This window comes from Lynx rufus, unplaced genomic scaffold (assembly GCF_022079265.1).
Source record: "Lynx rufus isolate CCGP_SWC_20201006 ecotype Redwood Valley unplaced genomic scaffold, mLynRuf1.p SCAF_1, whole genome shotgun sequence".
Taxonomy (NCBI): Eukaryota; Metazoa; Chordata; class Mammalia; order Carnivora; family Felidae; genus Lynx; species Lynx rufus.
This window is the reverse complement of record NW_025814823.1, coordinates 202,363,388-202,382,207: the sequence shown is the minus strand read 5'-3', so window position 1 is coordinate 202,382,207 and position 18,820 is coordinate 202,363,388. Positions and strand designations below refer to the sequence as shown.

Sequence of the window (18,820 nt, the reverse complement as noted above, 5' to 3'; positions counted from 1 at the left end):
TGCGCTGACAGCCCAATTCAGGGCTCAAACTCAAATTGTGAGATCATGACCTGAGCTGAAATCAAGAGTCAGATGCTTAACCAACTGAGTCACCCAGGCCTCAAGAGTTGAAATTCTTTTTCCTTCTTTTCAAACGATCTCAAAGAGAATAGTTTCAAGCACAGAAAAATTTTCCCCTGAACCATCTGAGAACAAGCTGATGACCTGATGACCTATTCCCCTCTGAAACGTTACTATACATTCCTTACAAAGGACATAACCCTCACACCATCCCACAATGCCATTAAAATTGGGAAATCAACATTTATGCTATTACCATCTCATCCCACATCTCATTGAAGTTTCAACAAAAGCCCTTAAAATGTGTTTTTTAGCCAAAGGTTGCAGTTCGGAATTACATGTTGCTCTCAGCTGCCGCGTCCCTCTGTTCCCCTTCACTCTGGAACAGCGTTAGTCATTCTTGACTTCTATGACCAGTATGGCTCCAGGATAGGTATGTTGAATATGATTAGATTTGGAGTAGACCTCTTTGGCAAATATATCACAGAGGTGATGTTGTGCTCTCATTGCATCCTATCACATGGCTCACAATTTTTAATCCTCTCTTTGCTGATGGTTTTCACTTTGATCATTTGATTAAAGCCTTCTCCACTGTAAAGTTGTTCTCTTTACCTTTTCATTAATACAACTTCACCAATTTTGTGGGAAGTTACTTTAAAATTATGTAATATTTTGTGCCTCATCAAACTTCCAATTGATTCATTTAATTAATTTGTATCAGTATGTACTCATGAATACCTATATTATTCAGTGGGCATTCTCCAGTGGATACTAATGGATACTAGTCCATTATTATTATCATTTATTTTGATGCTCAATTTGTCCCAGGTTTGTCCACTGGGAACTCTCTGGCTCTTGTATCTTTTTGACACGGCCCATCATTCTTTGAGCACTTCATTGCTTTCTGGCACAAGAAGTTCAGGGTTTATCTTATACTTTCTCTTCCCTTTTTGTAAAATAAGCCATTTTTCCAGGAAGTCCTAGTTACCCATTAGTAAAGAATCGTATATAGAGTCAAGATTTGGCTGCTAAGTATGGTCGTCACAATTGAGAAATCAGTAGGATTTCTCACCTCTGTGGGCAGAGCTAATGCATGTGTATATTCACACACACACACACACACACACACACACACACACCGTAAATAAATATATGTGAAAGGTATAACATACATACATATATAAATATATGTGATGTATATGCGTTATATGTATACTTACATATACACATCTATATCTATGCATCTGTTTATATAGACACACACATAAAAGACAAATAGATTTAAAGTCATGAATTCATGCTAATGCTGTCAATTGCAACCCAACACTGCAAGGTTCATTCTAGTTTCCCCTCTTTATTTCCTTCTGCTGTAAGAGAAAAACCTACATCCTATTATTCTTACTCATTCTACTTATTTGCTCAATCCTCTTGTATGTAACTAATCTCCCACTGCCACAGCCACTCCTGGCCCCAAAGAAATGTCTTCCTCACCCATTTGGGCTCCAACATCTTGCACTGTTGGCTCTTCTGTGTGCTTTCCCTACACCCCCCTGATCAAGATCAAACAGCACAATGTCCGGCTGCCCCTGCTTTGAAGCCTCTGTCACACTGTTCAGCTCTGAGACCTGGCTCTAGGCCACCCCTTTGCAGGAGGACACATCTCAACGTACTCGGGCTCTAACACTCCACATGAGGCCGCTCCCCTACCTGGATGCCATCCTGACCTGGCCCAATTTCTAATTCCCTGACCTGGGACCCTCTGGCTTCCTCTAATAAGGGAGCTTGCCTCCCTGCATTCCCCAACCTAATGACTATAGAACCCATTCCTAGAAGGAAGAGGAGGAGATGGGAGCCAGAGGTGGGGACCAAAGAACAGGAAGAGGAAGAGCCAAGAACTAATTCTTAACAAATGCTTATATAATTTTAAATGTGATGATAATTTAGGCTCAAAAGTTTGATGCATCAGATATAACTCTATTAAACATAAGCTTATAGTTAATCTGTTCCTTTAAACAGTTTAAAGAAAGGACTCAAAACTGCTAAAAAATATTGCTTAAGTTTTCTACTTAGATCTAGACTAACACAATGTCAGGCACATGTAGGTGCTTCAATAATACCGTTCTCACAAATATTTATTACTAGGTGGTTGCTGTATATGTGGGATAGGGAGTATCTCTAGAAAGGTAGTTGAGCTCTTCCTATCTCTTCCTACCTCTTCCTATCAAGAAATCTCTTGATCCCTTCCTATCTCTAGGAAGGTGGTTAATCAAGAAAGTATATAAGCAATGTCCCCCAGAAGTTAAAAATGATCACTTCAAATGTTTCCCTTGCATTGCAAACATATTTTTCAAAAGATAAACACGACTCGGGGCACCTGGGTGGCTCAGTCAGTTAAGTGTCCGACTTTACCTCAGGTCACGATCTCACAGTTTGTGGGTTCAAGCCCCATGTCGGGCTCTGTGCTGACAGCTCAGAGCCTGGAGTCTGCTTTGGATTCTGTGTCTCCTTCTCTCTCTGCCCCTCCCTCACTTGTGCTCTGTCTCTATCAAAAATAAATAAATGTAAAAAAAAAAAATTAAAAAAAAATACACATGACCCATCCCCTCAATTTGTTCCACATAAGAGTAATATTAATGATGTTTAAATATTCCCATTTATCTAATATTTGCTTTAATAAAGTGATTTTACATTTCTTATTTAATTGAAACAGCTTAAAAGAATTAAAGTGAGTCCCTTTGTCTAACTTTATTCTAGAACTTAAAGTGTGTTAGCATGCTCTTCAGCTGAAATCAAGCATTTAAATCCATACACCGTGTTCTGTCAGTGGTTCCAAACTTTCATAGACATACCCAGTTATCTCAGAGAGACGAGTGAATATTGTGTTTAAGAAAACAGATATTGGAGGGGGCTCCTGGCTGGCTCAGTTGGTAGAGCATGTGACCCTTCATCTCAGGGTCACAATTCATGCCCCACATTGGGCTTAGAGCTTACTTTAAAAAATTAAAAAATAAAACAGGCATTGGAGTCAGACTGAACAATGCTTAATTTCCTATTCTACTGCTTAAATAATTATATATACTTAGGCAGTTGTTTAATCTCCCTAAATTCCAATGTCCTCATCTGAAAGTCAGGGACAATAAAAGCTAACCCATAGGGTTATATACTGCACAGTGTAATGCCTGGCCCACTTGTTATATAGTAAATATGATAAATTATAACCATGTTTGTTATTAAAATTTTGCCCAAACTCTTAGGCTTATAGAATACCTATTTCCAAGTAATTCAAAGTACCTACATAAAAAATAGTCAGTAAACTTCACAATAGCCTTTAGCAAACAGAAAACTGAATCTCCCAGAGATCAAAAGAGATTCTATAGAATAAAATGAGGTTGCTTCACGATTTTTAATCCTGCCTTAAAATGAGATGCTAACTTCATGCCTTTTATACAGCACATCATTCTACAGTTTTCGCCTAAGCGGAGGTGAAAGGCCAGGACTGACACTATATACATACACAGACAATTGCCATACCTACATACACCATCCCAATTATTTATAACTTTGTTAATTTAACCCACTTTCATTTGTTCCCTACTTTTTTCTCTTTAGAAGTCTGCTCTGAATGTCAACTTAAACCTGACTCCCTGCTACCAACAGCATATAAATATTCACCCAATGGTGCACTCTCTAGGCCACCGCAATTTTAAAGCAGTGGGTTGAAAACGAGCTTAGGATCTCTTGATTAAATCACACGGGAGCTTTCAAAATACCTGATGTCCAGCCTAAATCCCAGGACAACTGAATCAAAAGTTTTGAGGGCAGAATCCAGTATTTGTAAAGTTCCCAGATAATTTTAACATACAACCATGTGGAGAACCACAGGACTTACCCAGAATGCAATGGGCCTCAGAGCTGCAGCAGTCTCAGGTGAACCAGGGGTGAATCAGGAATGGCACGGGGGTGGGGGAGGGGGGGGTAAAAAGTCCTTGACCACTCTTTATAAGTGGTAGGAATGAAAAAGAGGTACGTGGCTAGGAAGTGGGGCAAGGAAATTTAGGAACTGAAGCAATCCATAATGCTTTGTCCAAGTTAACAACTAGACCCTTTAAAGGACATGTAAAAAACTGAAAAATCTTACCCTTTGATTATCTTTCCATCTTTATGTTACAAAAAAAAAAAATCTACATGCTATAAGCTCATAAAGGTGGAAAATCTTGTGTATACTATCTTAATTTTAGTTGGTGATAGGCAGTATCTGTCAACCTGAAAGGCAGTCTATTCTCCTAATTAGCTGCTAACACTTTGAAATTTGTAACACAGAAACCTGCATTAGAAAGTAGGTTGGATGAAATACTTTCAATATGGCAAGTGATTATAAACAGGTGAAACTACAATGCCAAATCTGGTAATGTTTTGCACACAGATCCCTGTTTCAAAGTGTCTGAAACAATTAAAACAAAACCCGCAAAACCTTCGTTTTCAGAGACCGTGGTGTTTAAAAGAAGATACACACACTACCCAATGAGCGGGGGGCTTTGGTTGATCGGTTGTGGTTACGCTGTTATTTCAACTCAGCTCTAAAAAACATCCTCAAGTCCAGCCCACCTGCCAGGCAGGGAGGTGATATTTAAACCTACTATCGATTCCAGCGAAGGGAGTTGGCCTCGGGGAATGTGGCTTTCAGAAATCCTGGCACTTTAGCGGAGCGAGTTCCTTGCTCCCGCTCTCACCCCCACACCGTGCCGCCCTCGTCCCAGGAACACCCAGACCCGTCCTGCTACCAACGCCCCCGACTCGCGGGGCGCTCTCGGTTCCAAGATTCCCTCCCCGGAGCTGAGGAGCCCGAGCCGCCCCAATCCTCCCGTCCAGCTTGGACAACCCAAGCTGGCCAAAGGACGGAGGCGGCCGCCGCTCCGCACCCGCGCGCGGTCTCCAGCATCCCCGCGCTTCTCCCCACCAACGCCTCTCCCCACGGGGACCGAGGCTCGCGCGTCCCTTGCAGCGCACCCTCCTCCCAACTCGGCCCTGTAGCCATCGCACCTGAGGGCTGGCCGTCCGCCAAGCTCCCGCGCGCCGCGGCGAGGAGACACAAGAGGGCCAGGGGCAGCGGCCCCCGGGGCCCCAGCAGGCCGGACGGGGCGCGCATGGCTCCGGCGGGTCAGCTGCGGTCCTCGCGCACCGCCGTCGGTGGCCGAAGGCCCTGCGCACAGTCGCCGGTACCCCGGCGCCAGCAGCTAGTCCCCGGGGCGGGGCGCGCGACTAAAAGCAGAGTGGGAGGGGCCCAGGCGCCCTGCCCTCCTCCCCTGAGACGCTCTCGCCGCGCCCGCCGCCGACCCAGGGCTGCGCGCGGACCTCCATCAATTATGGAGCACGCTGGCCGCGGCAGGCGCGTCCGGCTGTGCAGTGGCCACCGCCGCGCCGCAGCCTCTCCTGCCTCCGCCCTCCCGGCTCCGGCAGGGCTCGGAGGGAGCCTGCTACAGACGCGGCAGGTGATGTCTAGCCTGTGTCCGGGAGGGGAGCTTGAAACTCCTAATGTGTGCACACATATATATACATCTGCAGACTATTCTGTGCAGTTCGTCTGAAGCAGCGGTCACTTATTTGATGACACACAGGAGAGGATGGAGAACACTTTCCCGCTCCCCCCGGGACATCCCTGGGTTATTAAGGAGATTTATGTTTGCGCAGGTGGTAGGCGCTCTCCAGCTGCCCTGCATCCCGGACGACTCTCTGCTCTCCAATCGCACACACCCTCCCCTCCGGTCTCTGAAGGCTTAACCGGTTCTCTCTAGATTAAGGTTTCCGAGTCTCAAGGCCCCACTGAGTCTGCTTCTCTTTTCCTTTTGTTTGCTTTGCCTAACAGCTTTTAAGGAGCCACCTAGAGGTCAAGAAACAGAAACTACCGAAAGCAGATACTGTGTAAATGGCACAAGCCTGTTGACCTTCGTCAAACTCGAACACAGTTTTAAGATAATACTACTTCTAACCCGGCAAGACTGTAGCTTGGGATTTTCAGTGCTCCCCACCAAATAAAGTCAAACTAAAAGCTATCAGAGAGGGGAGGAGAAATCTATGTTATAACATAAGAGGCAGTAAGACGTTATGATTCTCCAGGGTGTTAGAACACATGAAAAGATTTTAAGTATTTCTCACGAATCTTGTTCCCTTTTCCTTTGTTTTGAGAATGCCAGATTTGATACTCATAAGTTCATTTTATATCAGTGTCAAAAAAAATTAAAGAAGATGTGAGACACAAATTTTGAAAACTGAAGCGCTAAACAAGAGAGAGCGATGCTCACTTTACTAAGGAATGGTTAAGTTTTAATTGGTGTATTTATAAAGTATGCCTGTTTCCGGTTCAGTATTATATAGGCAAAATTTCGGAGGAGTGTAGATTATTTAAATTGGTGTTAAGAGAATATGAGTAATACAATTCATTAAGCATATTAATATCGAATTAATATTAAAAAATCTGCCAAGCGCCAGGCACTGGGTTCAGAATAGGCTGCATGGGGGGCACCTGGATGGGTCAGTCAGTTGAAGGTCAGACTTCCCTCAGGTCGTGATGAGTTCAAGCCCCACTTTCTGCTGGCTGCTGTCAGCAAAGAGCCCACTTCAGATCCTCTGTCCCCCTCCCTCTGCCCCTCCCCCGCTTGCACTCTCTCAAAAATAAACATTAAACACACACACACACACACACACACACACACTAGAGAACTACTTATTTATGAACTACAAATCTCAGGAAAAATTCTTCTCAGTGAGAAAATTATGGTTATAATGATTAACCCTTTCTAAACAAAGCCTTATAAGAGATCCTGTAGGATTAAGATTTTACATCATGGACTCTCTTGGGACCTTGACCAGACTTGCTAAACCCAAATTGCCTGATCAATGGTTGCTAAATCACACCCCTGTCTTGCTGCCCTGAATCCTGTCTCAGGATTAACTACAATCATTTGTCTATACCTTTGGAGTTTGAACAGCAAGCACTTTTCCAAACAAGCTGAACATTGACTGACCTTCCCCAGGTGTTCCTGGGAAATAGGCCCAAATTCACTTTATTTCAGATGAGCTGACCTTGTTTAAGGAAAAATTATCTTCGCGGTTGAATCAATGTGTTGGTGAACAGGAAAAAGGGACTTGCCCAAGCTGAGGCAATTGCTTTTGTTGTTACAGCAAGATAAATTGAGAAAGAAATATAATTCGTGTTTTGCTAAGTCTTTTTTTAAATTTTTTTAACCTTTATTTATTTTTGAGACAGAAAATGAACAGGGGAGGGTCAGAGAGAGGGAGACACAGAATCTGAAACAGGCTCTGGGCTCTGAGCTGTCAGCACAGAGCCTGATGCAGGGTTTGAACTCACGGACCACACAAGATCATGACCTGAGCTGAAGTTGGCTGCTTAACCGACTGAGCCACCTAGGCACGCCTTGTTTTGCTAAGTCTTTTGACAGTCTTTTCCCCATTGTTACCTGCTTTATATTTAGATAGTTGATATTTTTGACCTTATCTCAACTTCATTTTTTCAAACGTTCTATAGTCTTTAAAACCAGGGTCTGTAATACTTTTCCTGTATAGCTTTTTCTGACCTTTCTAGTCCAAATTGACCTTTTCTTTCATGATGAATTAAACATGGCCACAAATACTTTGACTAGTCCTCACCATGTGGAGTACTGAGGGGAAACGAGAGTCCCGTGTTTCCCTTCTTCAAGCTGGCTGGTTGGTCTCTGTGACTTCTCTGGTCTATTGAACATGGCAAAAGTAACATTGTGTGAGTTTCCAAATCCAAACCACAAGAGCATCTTCTTCCTTCCTCCTCGTTCTTGCAAGACAGACGCCAGGAAAGACGTGTGACTACTTTGAGATCAACATGCTGTGAGAAGCCCAAACTGCATAGAGGGACAGGAACAATGAGATGCCGGGTGGAGAGAGGCCAAAGAGCAGGAAGGTGCTACATTTGTGACAGTCTCTTCTTGGAGCCTTAGGCAAGGTCAGTCCCCAGGTGAGTACCGTGCAGTGACCCCACCTGATATTCCGTGGAGAAGAATTGGCCAGCTGAGCCCCGCCCGAACTCTTGGCCCACAGGATTGGGAGATAGCGCTGTCACTTTAATCCACTAAATTTTAGGGTAGCTTGTGTCACCACAGTAAATTATCCAACAGTCTCCTCTGAACTCATACTGTCCCTAGGATTAATTTGACAATTAATAATTTATAGCTTTGTGACTTGACCTTCATTGTTGGCTTCAAGTTACATTTAAATATTTTATTAGTATTCAACTGGTTATGTGATTATATCTTCTTTTCCAACTATATTACAACTCTTCTCAGTACCTCAAAATAGTTCTATACATCTTTGTGTTTCCTGCAGTATCTTAAAAAAAATAGTTACTGCTAGTGTGCTCTGTTTTTTACTTCTTAGAGAATCAGTTAGGAAATACACTTTTTTCCTTTTTGTGCTAAAACTTGTGTTTGTAGAATAATGCTATAAAATCTTTATTTTTTTTCTTTTAGGATATAAGCTGTTGTTGAGTGAAAAGTATATGACAGGATCCTAGAAAGGTATGAAAATGAGAATGGCAGGGGGAGGGGCCTGGGTGGCTCAGTCAGTTGGGTGTCTGACTCTTGGTTTCAGCTCAGGTAATGATCTCACAGTTTATGAGTTAGAGGCCTGCGTTGTGCTCTGTGCTGACAGTGTAGAGCCTGCTTGGTATTCTATCCCTCCCTCTCTCTCTCTGCCCCACCCCCACTTGCCCACACTCTCTCCCTCTCTCCCTCTCTCCCTTTCAAAATAAATAAATACATAAATATAGAAACACATAAAGTGAGAATGGGAATGTGGGTTACCTCTTTTGGAAGGCACTATTTAATTTTTAAAAATTTTTATTGAAGAAAAACATTATGTCAAACAGTAATACGCGAGAGGGAAGGATGTAATATGTTTACCTGTATCACTCAACAAGCCACAATTTCTGTCTTTGTCAATCTGACAGTTGAAAACAGCATGCATTTACAGTTTATATTTGTTTTATTGTAAGTTGGGGTGAGCATTTTTAATATGTGAAAATGTAATGTACAAGCATTGTTGCAAACCAACAAAATTCTGTCTCAGTCGTTGAAGCAGAAAAACAAGCATTTAAAACTTGTCAGGTACTTCTTGGGATTGTTGAAAAAATAGACTCAAGGTAAACTTTGAGGAACACCAGAATTCATGGAGAGCACTGATGCCTGCCCCATCAAACACGAAGGCCAGGGACTCGGTACCCTGCGTCCACTTCTGCCTCCATCCCTGAGGCCTCTTGCGTGTCAGCAGCTGACCCTTGGCAATCCCTGCAGCCCCTTCACCAGCCAAGTGGGAGAGCTGTTCTGCTCCCCTCCGAATCGGTCGCTCACCTGGGAGTGTAAGGCCAGAGCACGAGCCTGACTGCTAGCTTCCAGAGACGCTGAGTGTTTGAGAGAAGGCAGGATTCCTAATGTGGAACTCTCCCTAAATACAGAAGCGTTTCCCAAATACAACCAGGGGCCCTGAATATGTCAAATATCCACTCCAGTCCTCCTCACTGTGACAGGCAAACTTTCTTCATCCTGATTCTTTAAAACAACAGCAGATGCTCCCCAACTTGATATGCCTTGTACCCACTTAAATGCAGACACGCCATCCAACCCACAAAGAGAACCTGCCCCTCTAGAAGAGGAAGCTGGATCCCTGCCTTGTACAGATGCACATTCTCAGGCCCTGGGACAGGAGCTCGTAGTGTGTGCATTTGACATATGCTTTTGTAAAATTTGCTAAAGTAAACACTGTAACTGGAATTATTTAATATGACCACTTATTTCTACTCCAACTGCTCTTGTATCTCACTTTCCCACAAGTCAGATGGCATGCTGGGCGCGTTTCTGGGATCCCCCTAAGAGCAAGTTGAGTTAAGGATACATTTCATAGGGCTTTATTATAATATAGTTTTCTGTTTTGCGGTCCCTTTGGTATAGAGACAAGTTATTGCTAGCCACCCAGTTTAGAAATGGCTTAAAGGTATACAGACTTCTTGCTGTGTGACCCAACTAGCACTGTGACTGAGTCAACTCTCTGGGCATCTTGACATAAACGTGAAGAATCAAAGACCAGATCCTGATATCATATTGTCACTTGGCACCAGAAATAAGTTGATAGGGAGGAAAAAGGATGCCATAGCCAAACCAAAAGTGTATTGGACTGAATTGTATCCCCCCCCAACCCCCCACACACCAAATTCATATGGTGAAGCTCTAATCCTCAGTACCTTAGAATGTGACTGTATTTGGAGATAAGCCTTTAAAGAGGTAATTAGGTTACATGAGGTCATATGGGTTGGCCTAGAATCTAATATGACTAATCTTGGACCTAATCCAATATTGAATCCTTATAAGAAGAGGAAGCGATACCAAAGGAAGCACGCATGCACGCACGCGCGCACACACATACACACACACACACTCATAAAAGGCCATGTGAGGACACAAAGAGAAGGCAGTCATCTGCAGGACAAGGAGAGAGGCCTGGAGAATCCAAGTTTGCTTCCATCATTTGTCACTGTCTATTTAGTTTTTGGTAATAACTTTTCCCAGTGTGCCTTCTGTCTTGTGACATTACCACCAAGAATTATTTGTTACGTAGCCAAATTAACCAGTCTTTTTAAAAAAGGGTTTTTGATACAGAGAAAGATACCATATGGTTTCACTCTTATGTGGATCCTGAGAAACTTAACAGAAACCCATGGGGGAGGGGAAGAAAAAAAAAAGAGGTTAGAGTGGGAGAGAGTCAAAGCATAAGAGACTCTTAAAAACTGAGAACAAACTGAGGGTTGATGGGGGGTGGGAGGGAAGGGAGGGTGGGTGATGGGTATTGAGGAGGGCACCTTTTGGGATGAGCACTGGGTGTTGTATGGAAACCAATTTGACAATAAACTTCATATATTGGAAAAAAAATAAAATAAAATAAAAGTAAAAAAAATAAATAAAAAATAAAAGAAAATAAAAAAGTGCTTTTGTTTCTGTCATACCTAGAAAGGCCTTCATTGCTTTAAGGAAAAAATAAAGACATCCTATGTTTTCTTCTAGTATTTTTTGTTTTCTCTTTTTTATGTTTGAAATTTAAGTTAATGTAAATGTTAATCTCTATAAATGTAAAATTATTATAAAAATTTATGGTAATAATTATTACTTACCTTCCTGTCATTTTCAGAATCTTGTACTTTAGAATTTTATGTCATCTCTGCATTTGGGCAATAAACTAACCAATCATTTAAATGAATTGTTTGTTATTTGTTTAATATTCCTGATTCTTTCTCATATTTCAAGTTACCGTAAGGAAGTGGCAATGTCTAGTTAAGAGGATGGGTGGGGGGAGAGGCTAACCAAATACATGAATAAGAAGGAGAATTAAATAATCTGAATATCTGAATATGTACCTGAATATATACCTGAAAGTAGAAAAGATTCTGTAACTGGACTGAGTCTCAAGAGATCTAGCTCATGTTCACATTTTAGAGACAAAGCAATTTATAAAAGGCAAAATCGAAGATCTCAAAGCCTTTATCCCTAAAATTTTATCTCAACCTTTACAATGTTGGGGGGAGATGGAGAGGGAGAATATTGTTCACTATAAATGATTTCAGAGTTTCAATTATTTTTAATTTTTTAAAATTTATTTGGAGAGAGAGTGTGTGTGTGTGCGTGTGTGTGCGCGCGCACATGCGTGCACTTGAGGGAGGGGCAGAGAGAGAGAGGGAGAGAGAGAATCCCAAGCAAGGTCCATGCTCAGTACCCAGCACAGAGCCTGACATGGGGCTTGATCTCATGACCATGAGATCATGACCTGAGTGAAAATCAAGAGCTGGAAGCTTAATTGACTGAGCTGCCCCAGGCACCCCTACAATTTCAGTTTTTATCCAAATGTTTGACTTTATGCAAAGAGTCTTATCTCAGAATAGAACCAATATATTACTTCCCATGACATTTTAACTGTTTTGTTAGTTTTTTTGAGTAAGAATTAAAAGTTAGACAAAATGAATTCATCTCTACAACTAGATAGTTGCCCATTTGTAGTGATGTCCTTGTTTCTTTTTCATTAAACCGTTACAGAGAAAGCATGCTCTATTTTAGTTTTAACAAACTGTGAGGTGCTCTATAAAGGTCTTTTTGAAGATGTGGCATAATCAATAAATAGTAACTCTGGTTTGTGTTCTGATGCAAAGCAGCTTTGTATTCACCCTGGAAGATTAATGGTTGCTAAGGAGAGTGTTTGTCTGATAAATGTAACTTTTGTTTGGTAAGGAACTTTTGAAGGTTTAGTTTTTCTCAGTGTAGAGAATCAGCAAAAATGGAGAGAGCATGTGAAAAAAGAAAGCTCTGTGTGTGGATGAGACAGCCTTGCATATTCACACTGGTTAAAAGGATATTTGAAGGCAGTAGTTTTGAGTCACAGCAGTACCACTTAATCTTTTGGTGAATTTAAAAGTAACTACCCCTCCAAATTTTTTAAAAGTAACTACCCCTCCAACTACCCCTCAGTTTCCCTTCCTTTAAAACAGGGGGATAGTACACATTTGTCAAATGTTGTTGAGATAAAAGTTTTGGCAGTATTGCAAACTATAAAATAGAATATTTGGATGTTTGTTGTAGTGATTTTTGTTGTTACTACTATTATTGTTATAGATTACACAATTATGGTATTTTTTGTCTTGAGGATCTTTTGTGCAAAAATGCATCCAATTTGGAGCTGTGTTTTGTTGTGCACTGTAGCTGAGAATGAATGTTACCAAGTCACTCTAGTGGATTAAGGAACAGAATTTATTGACAGGGGCGCCTGGGTGGCTCGGTCGGTTGAGCGTCTGACTTCAGCTCAGGTCATGATCTCAAGGTTTGTGAGTTCAAGCCGGGCATTGGGCTCTGTGCTGATAGCTGGGAACCTAGAGCCTGCTTCAGATCTCTCTCTCTCTCTCTCTCTCTCTCTCTCTCTGCCTCTCCCCTGCTCATGCTGTGTCTCTCTCTCTCTCAAAAATAAATAAAAACGTTAAAAAAAAGAAATTTATTGGCAAACCTTACAATGGATGTGATCACCAGAAAGAAAGACACAAGCCATCCAATACCTCCTCTTAATTAGCACAACACCCCTGAGGAGGCCCGCTCGTGCCAGAGTCCTCCACCAGATACACAACGTAGGTTTGGCATTCAGGGGAAGAACTGTACCTCACTGTTGATAGACAGCAGCCTTTTTGATGGAGTTTGTGGCCAACACATACAGGCATGGTAGAGAAATATCAGCTGCCAGCATGCTGTGACCTTGGTGCCCGTGCAAAGCGAGATTTAGACACAGCAGCTTTGTGAGGGACCGAAGGAAGAAAAGCGGCACTGGAGTAAAGAGAATTGTGTAACGTTGAATTTAGAAGCAGATCTCCAGGTCCCCACCTGAATTGTACATTGTTGGGCAAATGCTCCTCTCCCAGCCTCAGAGAAAACGGAAAAGAGTAAAACTGGTCTTTAGTCTTGATCTGCAGACTTGAGGGTGTGGGTACTCAGGACTGGACACATAATTTTGGGGGCCCAGAGCAAAACTCAAATGCAGGCCCGATGTTCAAAAATTGCTAATTTTGAGAGGACTACCATAGAGAATTAAACCGCGTGTAGGGCTGTTATTAGGACTCAGTGTAACTTTACAAGTTGGTTCTGCCTCCTATATAGCTGGCTGCGTGGGTACTTTACTGAAAATAGTAAGATCGGTGTCCACACACACACTGAATGCTGGATGCTAAGACCTCTTTTATTTTCTTTTTAAAAAATATTTTGGGGCACCTGGGCTGGCTCAGTCGGTCAAGCGTCCAACTTCGGCTCAGGTCATGATCTCACGGTTGTCTGAGCTGCGCATCAGGCTCTTTGCTGACAGCCCAGAGCCTGGAGCCTGCTTCGGATTCTGTGTCTCCCTCTCTCTCTATGCCCTTCTCCGCTCATGCTTTGTCTCCCTCTCTCTCTGTCAAAAATAAACATGAAAAAAATTTACATTGTTTAATTTAACTAAAGTTGACACATGATGTTACATTAGTTTCAAGTATACAACAGTGATTTTATAACTATATGGTATGGTCACAAGTGTAGCCACCATCTATCATCATAGGATGCTATCATAATATCATTGACTATATTCCTTATGCCCTACCTTTTATTCTCATAAATATCATAATAAAAATCCTCAGATTAAAAGATGATATTGTATCTATGAAAAAAGAACAAGCTGTTATGAAAAAAGAACATTTAAGGGGAAAAAAGATCAGATTTTAAAACATGATAAAAGAAACGAAAGGAGTTTGGGAAAATAAAGTTGAGGAAAATCTCACAGAAAGTAGAGCAGAAAGACAAAGAGATGGCTGTAAGAAGAGAAAAAAGATAGTATTATATAATTAGTCCAGGAGGTCCAATAGCTAAATAATAGAGAAAATGGAGACAATCGACAATAAAATAATTCAAAAATTGGGTAAAACTGAAGGAAATGCAAGCTGAAGGTTTCCACTAAGTTCCTGGTTGAATGAAAATACACCCCTCTTGTATAGCTGGAAAATACCAAGGCACATCACTGTGAAATTTCAGAACACTGTGGATAAGAAGAAAATCCTATAGGTTCCATAGAAGGGGATATGGAACTGGTCAAAAAATAGAATGGCTTTAACATTCTTAACAGAACAGACACACCTCCAAAATTCTGCAGGGAAATGTTGTCAAGCTAGAGTTGTAGGCCCTGTCAATTAATGTCAATTAAATATGAGGACAAAAGAAATGTATGTTAAAGTATGAACTATCTCAAAAAAATTATCCCCCGTGCATACTTTTTCTCAGGAAGCTACTGAAGAAAGTTCTCAAAAGTAAGAGAGTCAATCAAATTAAAGGGGAAAACATGGGAACAGGAAGGGAGCTCTTAAGATGAGAAAATATTGCAAAAAATATACTCATCAAAGCATACTGAATAGTAGCAATGAAAGTGTGATTTATTTTCTTACTTTAATTAGAAATCCTATAGTAATCTGTTGTTGAATGGAATTTTTGTTGCTAATTTTTGTTAGTTTCTCTTTCCATATTAAATCTTCTCCTTGCGTGTTGGGTGATGTTGAATTGTTTATTCTTGTTTAAGATTGTGGGAATTAAAAGTTTATTTTAATCACTCTGAGCACATATACGGGACTTTTCTGACTTTGAGCTTCACTTGAAGGTTCTTTTTCTTTTTTTTTTTTAAAGGTTTTATTTTTAAGCAATCTTTACACCCAAAATGGGGCTCAAACTCACAACCCCAAGATCAAGAATCCCATGCTGTATAGACTGAGCCAGCCAGGCATCCCCACTTGAAGATTATCTTAAATGTTTTTGAGAAATCTTGGGCTGGTTGTACATAACTGAAAATACGGTTTTTGATAGATACCCATAATTATACAAAGGAAGTTTTCTTTTATTCCTAAATTACTAAAGGTTTTTTGTACTTAATGAATACTTTTGAATCAATCTCTCATGATCAGTTACTTTTAAAAGTAGAATTTATTTATTTATTTATTTATTTATTATGCATACATGCATGAGCTGGAGAGGGGCAGAGAGAGAAAATAAGAGAGAGAGAGAGAGAGAGAGAGAGAGAGAGAGAGAGAGAGAATCCTCAGCAGGCTCCATGTTCAGCATAGAGCCTGATGCTGGGCTCAATCCCTTGAACCTGGGATCATGACCTGAGCCAAAATTAAGAGTCTGATGCTTAACCAATTGAGCCACCCCAGCTCCCCAAAAGTAGAATTTAAAAAGAAATCGCACTGAATTTACTGATTGATTTAGGGAAGGTTGACAACTTTGTAATGTTGATTCCTCTTTATTTGGTTGTCTCCATTTTATGTAGTCTGAGGAAATGTTTACTTTTCCTTCATGTAAATTTTACACGATCTTAGTTAAATATTTCTAAGTATATAATTCATAGCATTGTTTTGTTTCTGTCATTGTTAAGGTTTGGGTTTTTTTTTTTGTTTGTTTGTTTGTTTGTTTGTTTTAAGTAGGCTTCATGCCCAGCATGGAGCCCAACACAGGGTTTGAACTCACCATCCTGAGATCAAGACCTGAGCTGGATCAAGAGTCAGATGCCCAACTGACTGAGCCCCCCAGGTGCCCTTAAAGGTATTTTAAAACAAATGTTTGTATTTTGTTATTTCTATAAATTTTAAAAAGTGGGTTGGACACAGAGACTGGTGGGAGGGCTGGGGGAAGAGACCCAAGCCTAGAAAAATGGCTGACTAATGGAGGGTGGCCTAGGAGGGGGTGGTGCACAGGTGCCAGCTGGGGTCATAGCACCTGAGTACAAGCAGAATGGGCTTTGAGCTCATGAAGAAGCTGGGGTCTGGACTTCCTGCCAGGGGCCCTACCCAACATTCCAGGGGCAGGGGTTACGCTTTGCAAAGGAGGAAACTGAGGCCCAAGGAATTTGGGTATCTTTCCTAAAGTCGCAAAGCTGAGTCCAAACCACACTGGGACTCTCTACCACTAGAAGAATCTTTCCGGTCCTTGTGTCCTCATTCTGTCCTCCCAGCTTCCCAGTAAGCACACAGCCCCCAAACCATCCTTGACACCTTGAGCCATGCTGTGCATTCCAGAGCACCCCACGTACCCACCCTTCTACTGTCTGTAGCGTTGCTGAGCAGCCTGTGGCCGGTGGGACTGGCCCCATCCTCACCCTGGCCCCGGAGCTGCCGCAGGAGCTCCCGCTACTGACCTGGGCTACACAGCCCTATCTGGCCTGCTCCTGAGCCTGCTGTCCCACCCACTCTGAGCTGGTGGAGGGAGCACTCCCTGGGCGGCTGCGGTCCCTGCACGCCTCTGCCCTGCTCCCTCTGGCTGCTAGCCTAATGGGTGTGCTGCAGGCAGGCCTCAGGGTACCCAGTGCAGCTGGTGGCCATGGCCATATGCCTGTCCACCTGGTCACGCTGGGCAGGGCAGGGTTACTATCCTAGACAGCCACAGTGGCTGTTGCCATGGCTACATGCTCAACAACAAGCCCCCCTTCCTGCAGCTCTTCTGTGGCTTCCTTGTTGGCCTGGTCTATGCAGACAGCGCTTTCCTGTGGCTGAAGCTCTCTGAGCTGTGGCTGCAAGCACTGCAGAGAGCATCTTGTGCAGGGCCCGGGCAGGGTGCCCTTAGACTCCTTCTTACCCCGGGTGGCCTGGCGGCGCTGCCCGTCACCCACCCCGGTGGAGGGAGGCCTCCAGCCCCTGGACCTCCTTACATGGCCTCCCCTAGCCTCAGGCCCGACGGTGAAGGCTCAGCCCAGCCCCCGCCAGGCCTGGAGACAGTGCAGCAGACCTGGGAGGGCTCCTCCGAGGTGGGCCCGGCCTGGGCCCCACTATGGGCAGACCCGGAGGAGCAAATGCTGCAGGTGGGGATCCAGCCCTCACTCCTTGGGTGGGAGGGGGGACAGCCCAGGGTGCCGAAAGCCCCCTATGGCTGCCCAAGTCCTCCATCCCCGCTCTGCAGACACAGCAGCCAGAGCACACGGGCTTCCCCACCGGCAGGCAGCAGCGGCAATGGCAGCCACAGGCCACGTCGAGGGCGCCATGTCACTCCTCGTGGGCGGGGGCGGGGAAAGGTGGCACTGAGGCCCTAGTGACTCAGGGAAGAAGCTGCTTGCCCACCCCCCGGGGCCCTGGTCCTCCCTAGCACATGTAAGCCTTCGGGTGACGGGAGGCTTGGCCTGTGGGTGGGTAGTCCGAGCCCCAGACCTGTCTCCGGACAGCCAGACAAGCAAATAAGCAGGGCAGGGTAGAGCAATGGTGGGAGTCTGAGCGCATTGGTCCCCACAAGCTGGCAAAGAGAGTCTGGAGAAGTTTGCCACAATGGTGGAGTCAGGTAGGAAGTCCACCTGCTGCAGCACCTGGAAGAGCGTCGCTGACCTCTGTCCCCTGGTGGTATCCTCTCCGGGGCCTCAATAAGCTGCGCGGAGATACCTCCGCATTTTGCAGGACCCAGTGCAGAATGTAAACGTGGGGCCTCTGTTCAAAAAGGAAGTCCCGTTACAAACACTAAACCATAAAGTTGTTACCTTTCTTCTGCGGTCTCTCTCTTGACTTCTGTCTTTTCTACTTGGTATCGAATGTTGTTCTAAGTAGAAGAAAAAAGTTGTAATTATTCGAAAGAATTATGCCATTTATATTGTTCAATACCAGATTAGATGCAAATGTAAGAGCATTTAACTCAGATGCAGACTCACTGAAATGACAGAATATAATTACTACCTATAAAATGCTGTCATCTCTTTACAAAATATTTTGTTTGCAATAAAGATTATATAACAATCAAACTAACTGTTAAGATAATGTCTTATATTTAAAGTTAAGCAAGCATTTTACTTTAGAATATTATCAGAAATAGCTCAATGAATGTATAGCAAAAACCTTTTTAATTAGCCACATCTCATTTTCCCTTTCTTTCTTTCTTTCTTTCGTTCTTTCTTTCTTTCTCTCTCTAAAAATTTTATTTATTTATTTATTTATTTATTTATTTATTCATTCATTCATTCATTCATTCATTCATTCATTTCTAGGGCTAAACATATTTATTATTTATTATTTATCTATTTATTTTAATTTTTTTAATTTTAATTTTTAAAATTTACATCCAAATTAGTTAGCATATAGTGCAACAATGATTTCAGGAGTAGATACCCCTTAGCCTTAATGCCCCCTGATGCCCCTTATCCATTTAGCCCATCC

The 18,820-nt window shown here is 42.7% G+C and overlaps 1 protein-coding gene and 1 pseudogene across 3 annotated transcripts in view; one reads left to right on the top strand and one right to left on the bottom strand.

The window, feature by feature from the left end:
• EMB (embigin) overlaps positions 1-5,288 on the bottom strand; it is a 54,691-nt gene extending 49,403 nt beyond the window's left edge. Inside the window, exon 1 of one of the 3 annotated variants that reach the window (XM_047092829.1) lies at positions 5,101-5,288. In XM_047092829.1, the coding sequence (XP_046948785.1) occupies positions 5,101-5,206 (106 nt within the window). In that variant the 5' untranslated portion in view covers positions 5,207-5,288. The remainder of the gene's footprint in view (positions 1-5,100) is intronic. The other 2 variants (XM_047092814.1, XM_047092823.1) reach the window with 2 other exon arrangements.
• A 3,985-nt stretch (positions 5,289-9,273) lies between these two features.
• Positions 9,274-17,768, top strand: LOC124510204 (rhomboid domain-containing protein 3-like; annotated as a pseudogene).
• Positions 17,769-18,820: the final 1,052 nt, after the last annotated feature.